The following is a 14,953-nucleotide window of genomic DNA, read 5'->3' as shown; positions in this document are numbered from 1 at the left end:
AAACAAAGGAATAGGCTGAAGCCCGAGGCTGATATTTGCCTATCCTGTACACTAGAATGCAGAATACCATCAACGTTTCGCCTGCTGATACCAGAAGAAAGTATTTTGCAAAATCTTTGATGACCTTCTCGAGATCTGCAGATGAAAGGAACAAACTGATCTTAAATGTCTCAGCTGGACACTTAAATGTTTTTATCTTCTTATAACTTCATCATAGTGTGTTATAAACAATTTATTAAATGTTTAGGCCTATATGGTGCTTTTAAATGCTAAATAGGGGAACTTGTCACTGGAATAATGTGACAAAATAAACCTTTAACACACTGAAAAAATCCCTTGGATGTGTGTTTCAGACTGGATCTTCATGTGCACTCACTTGTTATTAAAACTTTATTTCACACAGACGTCCAGCTGTAGAAATATTTTATCCCAAAGTGCTTGTCACGTGCAAGTGGTTTAAATTACATCAGTTTTTCCCAGTGCAGGACAGAGAGGCTTTTATCAGATCCTGAGAGGTTCGGTGCTTTAGCCCACTCCAACATAAAAGTTTCATCACCTGTCAACAATAAATACAGCTGCAGGATGTTGTGCTGCTGCACTGACTGACTTCATGAGATGAAACGGCTCCCTGGACGGCGGTTTGCTCCTGCTAAACACAGAACGGATGCTCCTGCTGCAGATCAGTGAAGAGAGTAACAATCTTCAGCTCACATTATGAAGGTAATAATGATTTTATTTTTAGGCACAACATTATAAAAACACTGGATAATGGCAGAAAACTAATAAATCAAACGACAGTAAACAGAACAGGTGATGATAGTTACTTGAGAGCAGGAGAATAATGAGCAAAACGTCCAGGCGGGGAAATAAAAAGAGACGTGGAGAGACACAGAGAAGCTGAAGGTGCACAATATTCAGTTCACTTATCTCCCAATTAAACTCCACCAGCAGAGAGATGAAGCTGGAGGACTCCTGAGCACCACAGAGGAAGAAATTACTGGAAAATCCTGTGAAGGTCATAAATCAGTGCAACACCACAGTGCGAAAATACTGTGTTACATATAATTGCATTGAAACTATACGTATTATTACAAAAAAGTAAAAGTACTCATTGTGCAGGATTCCCATTTCAGAATTTATTTATTAGATGATAATAAGTGATGCATTAATGTGTAAGCATCAATAATGTTGTAGCTGGCAAAGGTGGAGCTAATTAACTACTTTAATAATACTGCAGCTGAATCTCTAAAATCTATCATATTTTATTAATTGATTTTTATTATGGATTAATAACCTGAATTTACAAAGTCACTAGTAACTAATGTATAAAGTATAATGTAGCATAAAATGGTAACATTACTCCAACAATACCCACATCACAGTTGTCTGAGTGAAAATATATAAATCAGCATTGACGCCTACCACCAGCCTGTCTGCAATAAACCATATCAAAGTGGACTCTAGCGTCTCATTGTGCTTGACTGCACATCCATCGTGTTAATCAAACCTGGTAATCAGCGCCAATCAGCGACTATCTAATGTTTGTTAATACAAGTAGTATGAGGCGTGTTGTGATTCTAGGATTAAGAAAAAGGAAGCTTGATTTCAGAAAGTTATTTGGATAGAAAACTTGTGGAACTAGGTGGAATGTAACTAAGTACATTTGTTCAATTCTAGACTAAAATTACTGGATAAGAAGAAACAGATGCATCATATATGATAATTCCGGCTGTCTGATAAATATAGTGGAGTAAAAATCACTCTGTGAAGTATAAGTAGCATTCAAAAAGCAAAAGTACCTCAAAATTGTACTTAAGTAAATGTGCTCAGTTTCATTCCTCCACTGGACGTGAAAGGAGGCAGCAGCCAGGACTACATCCAATGACATATAATATTACACCAGGACATTTAGAATAGAAACATTGCAACCTGCTTCAAACCCAGCAGCACGGTGACATCTGGTGGTTTGTAAAACTTACTGCAGCCTGAAGTAGAAGCACCAACACACCTCTGATTTTAATCATTTTAGTCTCACATGAGCAAAAAAAGAGTCCAAGAAGCCTGAAAGTTATTATTAGATTTGTAACACTTCTGGTCAGAAGAGCTGCATTAAATGTTATTCTGCTGTAACATAATCTGTTATTGTACAGCACGTTTATTTCCTTTTTTGATTTTGGGTAACTCACAACTGCACTGTAGGGGAGAGCGGGTGAGTTGAGCCAGTTTTTACTTGATGTGGCTTTAAAGTGAGGACATGACAGAATGCGGTGCATCCCTGAGAATAATCACTTTGGATCTAAAATAAACTGTTTCCATTTCATTAGGCTTTCCGAAAAAACACTTGCCCCATATGAGGGGTAAGTTGAGCCAAGGGAGAGAATAAGTCAATGGCATTTTCGTACCCCTCCCACTGCTCTGTCCAAACCCACAATAGGAGTTGAAGCCTGTCTGTCTTCCATTTACAGAAGCATGACTTGGTGGTTTCTGGTCTAAAATGCATAATGTCACATCATTTCGCTGATGCATAAGAATGCAATGTAAAATTACAGTAATATAGTCGTCTCAACTTCCCCCCTTTTGGCTCAAATGACCATTTTAACAAACTTGTGTCATCCAGCAGTTTAAGGGTAACAGTATAGCCTCATATTGTAACTTCCTAAAGCTCTAACAGAGGCGTAACATTTTCTTAATCATAAAAAAAAACAACTGTTTTTTGATCTTAAATGTGCTTATCACTTATTCCATATACCTCTCTCCGTCACAGGGAGAGTAAAATGGATGACTCTTCAAAAATGTGTGGTCACATGACCAATTTTGTCCACGGTTGCCGAGAAACAAGGGGTGGCTCAACTTCCCCGCAGGCTCAGATCACCCCGTTCTCCCTATTCTGGTCTGTTCCATTTGTATTTTGTTTAATTTGATCTCATTATATTGTATCTCAGTTGGTTTCATTCAGTTTTTATTGCTTATTGTTTTTAAATGTCACGTTTTCTCTCCTCATCTAAAAGACTTTGAATTGCCTCTGTGTTTGAAATGTGCTGCCTTGCTTAGATACTGAATTATTTTTCTGATATGAAGTATCACTGTACTTTTTTTGGTGTAGTTGAGGCCCGGTGCTGCACTGTGGATGTGTAAATGAAGCTGCTTTATTAAGTCATCGGTCACGTGGTTCTCTTCATTTGATACAAAGGATGTGATTGGTTACTGTCTTGATTAATTATGCCAACGTCAGTGAGTTATTGTATAAAAATAAAACACAGCAGGGGTCTCACATGTCGTGAGAATAAGTCTTGGAAATAGCTTGATATTTTAGTAATCTTTCCACACAAAAACTGCAGGTAATATTTGTACATGTCACAGCCTGTTAACTCAGACTACAGCCCAGATAAACAGAATGTGCTGATGCATGATAGGCTACTGTAGACTGCCTTGAAATCAAACCCCGACAAATGAATCACACACAGAGATTGTGCAGTTTAACTTTCTTTTAAAACATTATCTTGTTCACCTGGCATCACATTCACAATGCCAAAACAGCTCAATGTTTCGCAACCAGAGACACAACAGAGAGAAAAGATTATATTAAATCTCTTTTTTCTATCAGTAGTTTATCTAGGTTTTGTCTCAGGTGTTTGTGTCTTTAGTATAAAGATCTGTTGTTTCACATTATATTTGATGTCTGATGATGGGCTGTGGCTGAAACCTTGTGTTTTTAATAAAGTGCTGCTGACAGTCTTTCTGCCTTTTCTTTCACAAGTTCACAGTTCACAGGGTCTGTTGCAGCAACGTCACGCTAATAAAGAAATACTGAAACCCAGGCTACTGCAGCTACTGATTATTTTCATTCTGGATCAATCTGCAGATTATTTTCTCCATAAATGAAGTGATTGTTTAACTAAATGCAGACGAAGCAGCAGGATGAGTTGCATAATAATAGTACTTTTATTTGTAAAACACTTTAAGAAGAGCTTACGCACAGGTTGAGGGTTCAGGCAGGTACAGGTAACAGGCAGGTACAGGCAGGTACAGAGAGCAGGCCAGTTCCTGTTTCAATGTGAAGAAGAACAGAACAGATGAATTCAGAGGATGAAGGTGGTCGGCCGTGCTGCCTGTCTCGTGGTCTGGAACTTTCTCTGGATGTTAGCTTCTGCAGAAAAAGGTGAGTGAAGTGTTTGTTTTAAAGATACAGACATGCGACTGAGGTAAGAGCACCCGGAGCCTTAATACCGCGTTAGAGAAGAAATAAATATACTGAACAAGCCATGAAAGAGGAGCTGAGGGGCGTGCAAAACAAAACTACTGCATGTACTCATTAAAGGAAAAATAATCTTTGGGCCCCTTTTTGGATAAAGTAAAGTCTTATCTCTCAGAAAAATGAGCCATGCTCTCTTAGGCTATCTGTTTTTTTAACATGCATGTATGTATGTTTCGTCAGCCCTGTTCCAGACATATCAATTACTGTTTGAAAAGGTTTTAAATTTAGAACAAAGCTAATATACTATGAAAGATAACATCCCCTTTGTTACCCTAAGAATTTTGACCAGTTTACTTTTTTCTATGGATGAACATGTTCATTTAAAATTTACACTTCAATTGGCAAAATCTTCTGTTTAAGAAAAAGTTATGCAAATAAATCATAATAACCCAATTTTCTTTTACTTAGTATATAAAATTAGTTGATTTTACATTTTTATTTTTAGAATTATATTTGAATATTATACAAGTAATATTATATTATACAGGGCTGACACCTCAGTAACATGTTTGACAACATTTATCATATTGGTTATACTGTCTGTTATAGTGTAATGGAGTTATGATGGGACATTCATAAACCTTTAACTGAAAATGACTAATCACAATATTTTGGAGACTCATTGAGTCAGAGGGATTTTGAGAGGTTTTAGCATAAAAGATGATGCTGTGGTTGTAAATAACATTACAGTTAAATGATCTATTGAACATTGTTTGGCTTGTGTGTAAATGAAAATACACTTTACTTACCCAAGAAGGGTAACTAACTTGATTGGGGTAGCTGGACTTGGTTGAAAATACTTGAAGATGTTTCGCCTCTTATCCAAGGGGCTTCTCCGGCTCTAAAGGAGTGGTGGGGAGTCCCCAAGGGGGGTACAGGAGAGTTCGAACAGTGAACAACTGACCCTATGTATCATCGTGTAAGTGAAAAAAGCCTTCATTAACTTATTGTTTCCTAACTTGGAAGTAAAGATTTGTTCGTACCTGATGTGTTGCAGATGCTGAGGTGTTCTGTGTTTTTATGGAGAGCTGCATCTTACCGTGCAGCTTCCAGGGCGGCACTGATGCAGTCATCCACTGGACTCGGGTGACAGCAGGAAACTCCTGTCCACTCCTACTATAACAACCAGACCAGCTGGGACACCAGGCCAGCCTTCAGAGGCAGGACATCACTGTTCAAGGACCAGATCTCTGGAGGAAACGCCTCGCTCCAGCTGACTGGGGTCCAGGTTCAGGATCAGTGCAGATACAAGTGCTACACCAGCATCATCAGAGGCAACAAGGCGTCATTTATCAACCTACAAGTGGACGGTACGAGAAACACACAGTAAATACACAAAACCATCAACTTGTGTTTTCTTCATGTGCAGTTAATATTTAATTTCAGCATTTGTTCTGTCAAATTTGTGATTAAAAGTAAATCTTTTTCCTAAAACTATTAGTGAATTCATTTGTACACACAGCATCAAGATCTCTGTTTTTGCAGCTCCGGTCCATAAAGTCCACATGGAGCAGGAAGAAAACAGGATCACCTGCAGCTCAGAGGGGATCTACCCTGAGCCTGAACTCACCTGGTCCACCAGACCTCCGTCCAACGTGGCCTTCAAGAACACAACCAGAGTCCAGCAGACTGAACAGCTGCTCTACAACATCTACAGCTCTCTGATACTTTCAGACAGGGTTACTGATCTGGTCTACAGCTGCACCGTCAGCACTCGCAGGAACAGGAGGAGAGCCACTTTGAGGGAACTGAGTGAGTATTACTATTTGATGAACCGTACCAGATTAAACCTTTATGCTAATTCCCCTCTGTAGTCCCTTGGCAGGTCAAATAAAAAAAAACAGCACATTGTTATTACGTCTAATCAACTAAATCAATATACCTGGTTGATATCAGCACTTAATTGACCCTTCGCTAAGCCACGCCGCGAATACGCAGCTGGCCAATCACAGCACAGGATAGGTTTTGCTCTAACAGAGGTCTGACACTTTCATGGTCAAAAGCTGTAAATCACTACCCAGAGAGGCTGCGGATTGTTCCTAATGTGATGTTAGTTAGCTAACGCAAGCTAACTTCCTCCTGAATGTAACGTTATAAAGCCCTACTGTTCTGCTTTTTAATGATTGTAATAGTGAACAGAGACCTACCCAAGAAGACCCAGGACTAGGTGGAGAGATTATATCTCCACACTGGCCTGGGAACGCCTCGGGATCCCCCAGTCAGAGCTGGTTAATGTGGCTCGGGAAAGAGAAGTTTGGGGTCCCCTGCTGGAGCTGCTGCCCCCGCGATGAAGATGGATGGATGGTTTAAGGACGTCTGGTTTTACAACACCAGAAATCACTTGCCACTTTTCCACAAAGTAACTTTCCAAACACTACACTGAAATGTGTTATGTTTTCAGATATAACTTACAAACGGAAAGCAAACAGGACCAACTTAATTCTGTTATTTAGCAAACAAATACCCCACTGCCCATCTTATCTGACAGTATCTCAGTTTGTGTTTCTACATCATTTGATTAACAGGTGTTTGATTTGTTTTGTGTTGTATATTTTCAGCTTCTCTCGGTGGTTCCAGCTCTGACACAACAATCCCCTGCTCTGCCTCAAACACTTCCCTTCTGAACTTCAGCCTCGTCTGGAGATTCAACCACAGTCAGATCATCCTGAACCGGACCAGGACCAGCGTCCCTTACACAGTCTCAGAGGAGTGGAGGCAGCAGGTGAAGGGTGTGTCTGAGTCAGGCAGCCTCACACTACAAGACTTGTCTTTGAAACAGGAGGGGATATACACCTGTGAACTCAGCGATGACGAGGAGACAAACATAACCCACATCCTGCTGAGGATAGAGGAAGGTAAGATAACTTGCTTGTTTAATAGTGGAACTGCTTCAAACATCAGAATGATCATCTAAAGCAGAGAAAACATATCTGCTCTGTGAGATGGAAAAGTGAACACAGTTAATAACGCTCTAAAAGTTCTTCAAACTAACACTGAAGGTGTGATTCCCACCTGGCAACATGAACATTATTGAGCATTATTAACAGACTGCAACCTCACGTGTTGATGCTACAGGAATTATCAGTCAGTCCACTCGTGGAAGTTTGGTTAGTAGAAATTTCAATAAACTGAATCTTTTTCTGTTTCAGGGAGTCAAACCGGTGTCACACGTGTTATTGTAGGTGTGGCGGTTGGAGCCATTTTGTTTGTAGTTCTAGCAGCAGTCCTTGTTGTAGGCCTATTGTACTGCAAATGTAAAAAGGTAAGAAAAGACATTCTGCCTTCACTTGATAATTATTTGTGTATGTTGTTTGTACTGATGATGATGATGATGATGATGTGTGTTGGACAGAGAGAGAGGAAGAATGGCAGACAGGGTAGTATGAACCGTATCGAAGTAAGTATATCATCTGTCCTGAATTTCATAATAAGTTGACATTTAAATCATTTTGCACTGCATGACAAGCTGTAATTTATCTAATTAATCAGTAATTATTAAAATAAACCTTTAAGTTATAAAGTAACTGCTGTCTCTAATAAAATGTCGACCTAAATAAGACAATAGCAGAGTGTAACATCATGTACAACTAATAGACATAGATCAATTCTGGTAAACAGAAAATCTAACCAAATCAAATGAAGGCTTTGTGTTTGCTGCATTACTTAATTTTTTGAATTTCACTTTGAGGTATTTGACCACTTAATTCCATTCAGTTGTTTGCAGAAAGTCAACTTGTAGAAATATGATGGAAGAAGCAAACGTCTGACTCGATAATGAACAACTGAGTAACTTCAAGATCCACCAACCAACTGCTGCAGTGAAATCAAGGAAATGGTGCAGAAGGATGGGAGCTGTTGCTCGTCTCTACAGCACATCCGTGGCCCTATTTTACTGCCTATAAATTATTCTGCTGTATACTATGTCCTGTGCAATTATTGGTGTATTTCTACACCATGCTAAAAAGGTTTTATATTTATTCCTATTTTTCTTTTTTTATTTAATGTGTATTATGTGTGTATTTATTTAATGTTCTTATTTAAGCTACCCGGTGCAAGATCAATATAGTCTAATCTATCACAAGCATGACTGCATGTGAGCAAATCTTCCATTGAGAAATTAATGAGAGATGGACAAGAAGTGAAATCTACGCAAATCAAAAAGAAATCGTGTTTTCAGATGAGACAAAAGTCACTAGAACCTCTGAAGGTGGTTCTGGGATATCAGAGGTCTTTGTCAATTGCTAAGTGGTTATCCAACGGAGGTTGAGGGCAAGTGGACTTGGTTGAAGAAACTAGAAGAAGACTTTTCGTCCCTCATCCAAGAGACTTCTTCAGTTCAGACTGACTGGCTATTTAACCTCTGTGGGATCGTTAGCTAAGATCGTCTATACCACTGGTTCATTAGTGCTCCTGGCTGTGGCAACGACCGTCGTCATGGTCGTTAGAGCCACCCGTGGCCGAGTCTGAACGACCATCATTGGCATCTTCACCTGAAGCCAAGAGGAAAGGCTTGTTTAGTTTCCAGGAAGTGATGAAAGGACCGCATTGTAATTGGGGGATAAGTGTTGGCGTAGACCCCCTCCTCTGTTCGGTGACGGCTTCTCGACCCTCTCTCCTCGTCCCCTGTAATGTTGGTCTTCTTCCTGTCCTTTCATCACTTCCCAGGATACTGAACAAGCATTTCCTCTTGGCCTCAGGTGAAAATGCCAATGACGGTCATTCATTGGCTCTAACGGCCATAACGACTGTCGTTACCACAGCAGAAGCCCTAACGAACCAGCGGTATCGACAATCCTAGCTAACGATCCTACAGCCAGTCAGAACTGAAGAAGTCTCTCGGATGAGGGACCAAACGTCTTCTTCTAGTTTCTTCTACAAAGTCCAGTTGCCCTTGAACTCAACCTTCGTTGGATAACTATGACCTGGATGACTGAGAACATTCACGGACATCTTGCTAAGTGGTTGTGACCAGGTGGCTGTTTATATAAAATCAAAACGTGTAAGCTCAGTAAAAGTTAATTTCATGTAAGAGCTGTTTTATTGGGTTGACATCTTCAGTGCAGTATGTGGTTGCAATGGATTGAACAGCCTGTATTGAATAAAGCAGACACTGAGTGTAGCTGCTGATTATTCCTCAAAGGTAAGCTTGTGTTTTTGTTGAGATATTTGAGGATGTAAAAATGAAACGTTTTCTTCAGACTTTGTGATTTTTGACTTTTGAATGTGTAAAAAATTTTGCTGTGTTGATGCAACATAAATATATATAATGAAAACTTTTTTTTTTAACTATCCCACTTTTGTAAAGTCTAAACTGACAGATTCCGTTTTATATTTAGACTCCATGAAATAATGCTTTGTTGTGGTATTTATGAACTGATGCACAGCAGATGGAACGTGGTATTCCATAAAGAAAGGGCCTGCGCACACCAAACACTATTAAACAAATTTTAACCTGTACTTTGAGTCAGCTCATTTATTAACCAAGAATTTTCATACTTACTTTGTCAAATGTTTTTTTTTTTTTTTTATACTTTTGAGTTATTTTTTTATATGGAAGAAATTTTACTTTTCCTTGAGTAAAGATGTTTAGTTCTCTACCCACAACAGTAGGCCCGCCTGCGCTGACATGAGCCGCAGAGATCAAAAGCAAAACAGAGTCAAAGCCAGCACAGACCCAGGTTCAGCGCCAGAGACATGGGATGAGATTGATCATATTTGCTGTACCCAGTGGCTCAGCTGAAGTGATAACCTTACAGGAGAAGAGGATAGATAGGTGTTTCTAGTTTTCAAAATGTATTTTAATGCCTCATGTCCTTAAGTACTGTATAAAATTCCCAAGAATGCAGAAGTAAAGGCATCTCAAGATCCAAATTTATCCCAGTCCACATCTGCGTGCATGCAAGTCTCAATGGGACTTTCCTGTAAAAAAAAAAAAATAAACAAGTGGGACAAGACAAAACATAGCAATATCACTTTCTAGTTCAAAAGAAAGACCGCCAGCTTGTTATTGGTCCTGCAAACTTTTATTTCACCAGCTCTCACAAACATCCGCTGGCCTCTTGCTTGGTCACACTACTTATCTTTGTAGATTTGATTAGATTTATTTTCCAGCTGCACAGGTACAAATCTTTACTGGCATCTGAGTCAGTTTTTGATGAGGTAAGTTGAGGCGTGTGGTATTTCATTCCAACGTTCTTATCTTTTGCAAGCATTCTTACAGTGGTGGGATAACACTGTTACGGAAGCGTGCCTTATGAGTGATGATTGCTCTCCGGCCTGTGGTGTCTCGAGTACTTCCGCATGAACAAATAGTGAGCTGGGTGCTGTTGATCCCTGAGAAGGCTCTGTGCTTCTTATCCTGCAGAGTTTGTCGACAGAGGGGAGGTTTGAGCCCATAAGCCTCTCTGATTGAAGAGATTCCCTCTCAGCTTGCGTGGTGTTACCTGACCACACTGCAAGCAACTAGGTGTCTTGCTCAGGGACACATTGGTGGGTGTGTCACAGTGGGAATCAAGTCTCTCACATCAAAATGTATGTGTCTTAGCCACTGTGACATCACCACAGACAATAAAACTGTCCGCACCTTAATATATTCCACTTCCCCAGAACATGAGTGAGATATTACCTCAGTGTCGATATACTAGGATTTTTTGATGAAGTTGCTGTTCCTCCCCCTCTGGTTTTGCCGCATTCATTTTACATTTTATTGATTTAGCTGACGCTTTTATCCTTACGATTGCTATATACACTACCGTTCAAAACTTTGGGGTCACCCAAACAATTTTGTGTTTTCCTGAAAAGTCACACTTATTCACCACCATACGTTGTGAAATGAATAGAAAATGGAGTCAAGACATTGACAAGGTTAGAAATAATGATTTGTATTTGAAATAAGATCTTTTTTACATCAAACTTTGCTTTCGTCAAAGAATCCTCCATTTGCAGCAATTACAGCATTGCAGACCTTTGGCATTCTAGCTGTTAATTTGTTGAGGTAATCTGGAGAAATTGCACCCCACGCTTCCAGAAGCAGCTCCCACAAGTTGGATTGGTTGGATGGGCACTTCTTGCGTACCATACGGTCAAGCTGCTCCCACAACAGCTCAATGGGGTTCAGATCTGGTGACTGCGCTGGCCACTCCATTACCGATAGAATACCAGCTGCCTGCTTCTGCTCTAAATAGTTCTTGCACAATTTGGAGGTGTGTTTAGGGTCATTGTCCTGTTGTAGGATGAAATTGGCTCCAATCAAGCGCTGTCCACTGGGTATGGCATGGCGTTGCAAAATGGAGTGATAGCCTTCCTTATTCAGAATCCCTTTTACCCTGTACAAATCTCCCACCTTACCAGCACCAAAGCAACCCCAGACCATCATATTACCTCCACCATGCTTAACAGATGGCGTCAGGCATTCTTCCAGCATCTTTTCATTTGTTCTGCGTCTCACAAACGTTCTTCTTTGTGATCCAAACACCTCAAACTTGGATTCATCCGTCCACAACACTTTTTTCCAGTCTTCCTCTGTCCAATGTCTGTGTTCTTTTGCCCATCTTAATCTTCTTCTTTTATTGGCCAGTCTCAGATATGGCTTTTTCTTTGCCACTCTGCCCTGAAGCCCAGAATCCCGCAGCCGCCTCTTCACTGTAGATGTTGACATTGGTGTTTTGTGGGTACTATTTAATGAAGATGCCAGTTGGGGACCTGTGAGGCGTCTGTTTCTCAAACTAGAGACTCTAATGCACTTATCTTCTTGCTCAGTTGTGCAACGCGGCCTCCCACTTCTTTTTCTACTCTGGTTAGAGCCTGTTTGTGCTGTCCTCTGAAGGGAGTAGTACACACCGTTGTAGGAAATCTTCAATTTCTTAGCAATGTCTCGCATGGAATAGCCTTCATTTCTAAGAACAAGAATAGACTGTCGAGTTTCAGATGAAAGTTCTGTTTTTCTGGCCATTTTGAGCGTTTAATTGACCCCACAAATGTGATGCTCCAGAAACTCAATCTGCTCAAAGGAAGGTCAGTTTTGTAGCTTCTGTAACGACCTAAACTGTTTTCAGATGTGTGAACATGATTGCACAAGGGTTTTCTAATCATCAATTAGCCTTCTGAGCCAATGAGCAAACACATTGTACCATTAGAACACTGGAGTGATAGTTGCTGGAAATGGGCCTCTATACACCTATGTAGATATTGCACCAAAAACCAGACATTTGCAGCTAGAATAGTCATTTACCACATTAGCAATGTATAGAGTGTATTTCTTCAAAGTTAAGACTAGTTTAAAGTTATCTTCATTGAAAAGTACAGTGCTTTTCCTTCAAAATAAGGACATTTCAATGTGACCCCAAACTTTTGAACGGTAGTGTATGTCAGGGGTCGCACGCCTCTGGAGCAACTAGGGGTTAAGTGTCTCGCTCAGGGACACATTGGTGTCTCACCTGGGTCTCTCACACCAAAGGCATGTGTCTTATCCACTGTTCCATCACCACCCCATTCCACAGCATCGTGGTCGCCTCTGAAAACCCTGTATCTTGCCAGTGTTATGGCTTCATCGGGGTCCTCTATGCGAGCCACGTTTCATAGAAACACAGCACAACAATCCTGACTAGCCATCTGGCTGAGGAGGTTGTTTATCTTATTGGCACTGACATTGGCAGAAGGCACGGCCTGCTAACCAGGCACTGGAGTCTAAATGAAGCCTGACTCTGAGATCTCTGCGACGTCGCACACATTCTTGGACTTCCAACTTCTTAGCTTTCTCCGTCAATGTCCTCTTCGGCTCTGCTCTTGCTTGAAACTTGCTTTGGTAGCTAGCTAGCCAACAAAACTGCACCGAAAGAAGGCCAGTTCGGCAAGAGCTGAAAAGATGTCCTGTTAATGATATCTGCATTAGCTCACGTCAAACCATTCACCCTTTTACAAGTCAACGGACCATCAAAATGAGTTTGATGCTGTTATTATAAGATACAAATACCACAAATGTTTTGCTTTATATGATCTTTTCAGTTTCTGCTGTTTTATCAATCACCAAAACTTTGTACAATCCTTAAAAAACATCCCTCAAAAGTGTGCGTTCTGTTTCTGTGCCGCCATCTAGAATCAGTCAAGAGATCTCTGCAGCTTTCTTAAGTTTAACAGCAATTTGAAAGATTTTTACTTTTATCTCACGTCAAACTGTCACTTTTAACAGGTTAAGTACGTGCCCTCCGCAGTGTAAGTACATGCCCCAATGCTTTGATTGTGATAATCAGGAGGGAAGTTTTTCTTAAGGAGGATGACTCACAGCGTGCAGATAGGTACAGCATAACAGGCATGCAGGTTCACAATCAACAAAACACAACACAGAAACTGTGAAGGAAACAAAGGGCCAGTACATGAACAGGTGTGAAGATGGGCGGGGCAGTCAAGGAAAGATGGGGAACAATCTTTTTTTTGTCAGTGCACCAACTGATTAATTGACTCATCATTTCAGCTGCACTTGTATAAACTGTTTATAACAAAACATCATATTTTATAAACTCTTCGTATGTTCTGTTAGTAAAAATCTTAATTTAAAAATTTTGAAATTTGTAAAGTAACTGCAGCTGTCAGATAAATGTAGTGAAGTAAAGGGTTAACTAAAAGAAATTCAGTTAACTTATCTCCCCATTAAACTCCACCTGCAGAGAGTTGAATCACTCTGGCTGAAGGACTCCTGAGCACCACAGAGGAAGAGTTTACTGGAAAATGCTGTGGGCGGCGTACAGGGGGGGAAAGTTAGGGCCCCAAGGGCCCCTGACTGAAAAAAAGTAAAGAGAGGAAAGACTAAAGACAGTCCGCAGATACTACTTCTATCTGAACCTTTTGCTGTGATTTAATTGCAATAACGGATCAAACTGATGCCGAAATAACTACAATATGATGCTGTTTTGTTAAACGTGTGAATTCATGCTTTGTCAGGTCTGTCAGCAGGACGACAACTTTTAAAATGTTTGTTTTCTGAATGGAGTTCGGATCCATCAGGATTGTGCTATGCTAACCTGTTCAGTAAAGTACAATGACAGCTGGAATAAAGTTACAGACGCACGTTTTCTGAATTCACCAGGTAGTTCAACTTCCTCGCTTTCTTTTTTCCAAGTAATGTCCAGCTTTGTCCGGTTTTTACATAAATTTGAAGTAGTAGTCCAGCAGAACTCCGGTGCCATCTGACGCTAACAACAGCCCAGTCTCCCCATAAAGAAGGTGAGCAGCATGGTGTTAATGTCATGTCAGGTAGTCTGTGGAGATTTCTCTGTCTCTCTTGCACTTTTTATCATAACAAAAAAGAAAACGAAATATTTATTATTATTAACAGAAATGATTTTCTAACATAATGATCATTATGAATTAAATAAAACTCCTGTCTGTACTGACAGTTGGAAACACTAGCTTACCTCAGCCCGCATGTAAGTTACAGACAATATTTAAATAATCCAGTTTGATACGTTCATTTAGATTTAGTTATGGCCGTTAAATCTGTACATAGGTGTCAATGTAAAGAGAATTTATCTCTTTTTAGATTGCCTTAAGGACATTGTTTCTGGTAGCTTTTAATCTTGCATCAAATAATGAACTGCATCCTGTATGCAGACTTCCATGAACAAATCACCAGCAGTAAATATTGTGCTACTATTGAACTACAAGAAGCAAGACAGTTGCAAACCTTTAATTAGAGTTATTGTA

The 14,953-nt window shown here is 40.1% G+C and overlaps 1 protein-coding gene and 1 pseudogene across 1 annotated transcript; both read left to right on the top strand.

Moving 5' to 3' along the window:
* The window catches only part of LOC119896614, an 858,889-nt pseudogene that overhangs the window by 342,520 nt on the left and 501,416 nt on the right, over positions 1-14,953 (top strand).
* On the top strand, positions 4,035-9,511 carry LOC119896915. The gene is made up of 7 exons (XM_038710346.1): positions 4,035-4,159; positions 5,253-5,565; positions 5,741-6,007; positions 6,814-7,110; positions 7,405-7,517; positions 7,608-7,652; positions 7,970-9,511. The coding sequence occupies exons 3-7, from the start codon at positions 5,761-5,763 to the stop codon at positions 8,000-8,002; spliced, it is 735 nt and encodes a 244-aa protein (XP_038566274.1). The 5' UTR covers positions 4,035-4,159; positions 5,253-5,565; positions 5,741-5,760; the 3' UTR covers positions 8,003-9,511.

Source organism: Micropterus salmoides, unplaced genomic scaffold (genome assembly GCF_014851395.1).
Source record: "Micropterus salmoides isolate LMB-PRFRI ecotype aquatic unplaced genomic scaffold, ASM1485139v1 Ms_hic_scaffold_1, whole genome shotgun sequence".
NCBI classification, from domain to species: Eukaryota; Metazoa; Chordata; class Actinopteri; order Centrarchiformes; family Centrarchidae; genus Micropterus; species Micropterus salmoides.
This window is presented reverse-complemented; position numbering and strand designations above follow the sequence as displayed.

Coding starts and splice junctions, on each gene's coding strand:
- LOC119896915 (XM_038710346.1), top strand. CDS start 5,761: ATGGAGCAGGAAGAAAACAGGATCACCTGCAGCTCAGAGGGGATCTAC. Junction 6,008..6,813: donor AGCCACTTTGAGGGAACTGA/GTGAGTATTACT, acceptor GTATATTTTCAG/CTTCTCTCGGTGGTTCCAGC. Junction 7,653..7,969: donor GTAGTATGAACCGTATCGAA/GTAAGTATATCA, acceptor AATTCCATTCAG/TTGTTTGCAGAAAGTCAACT.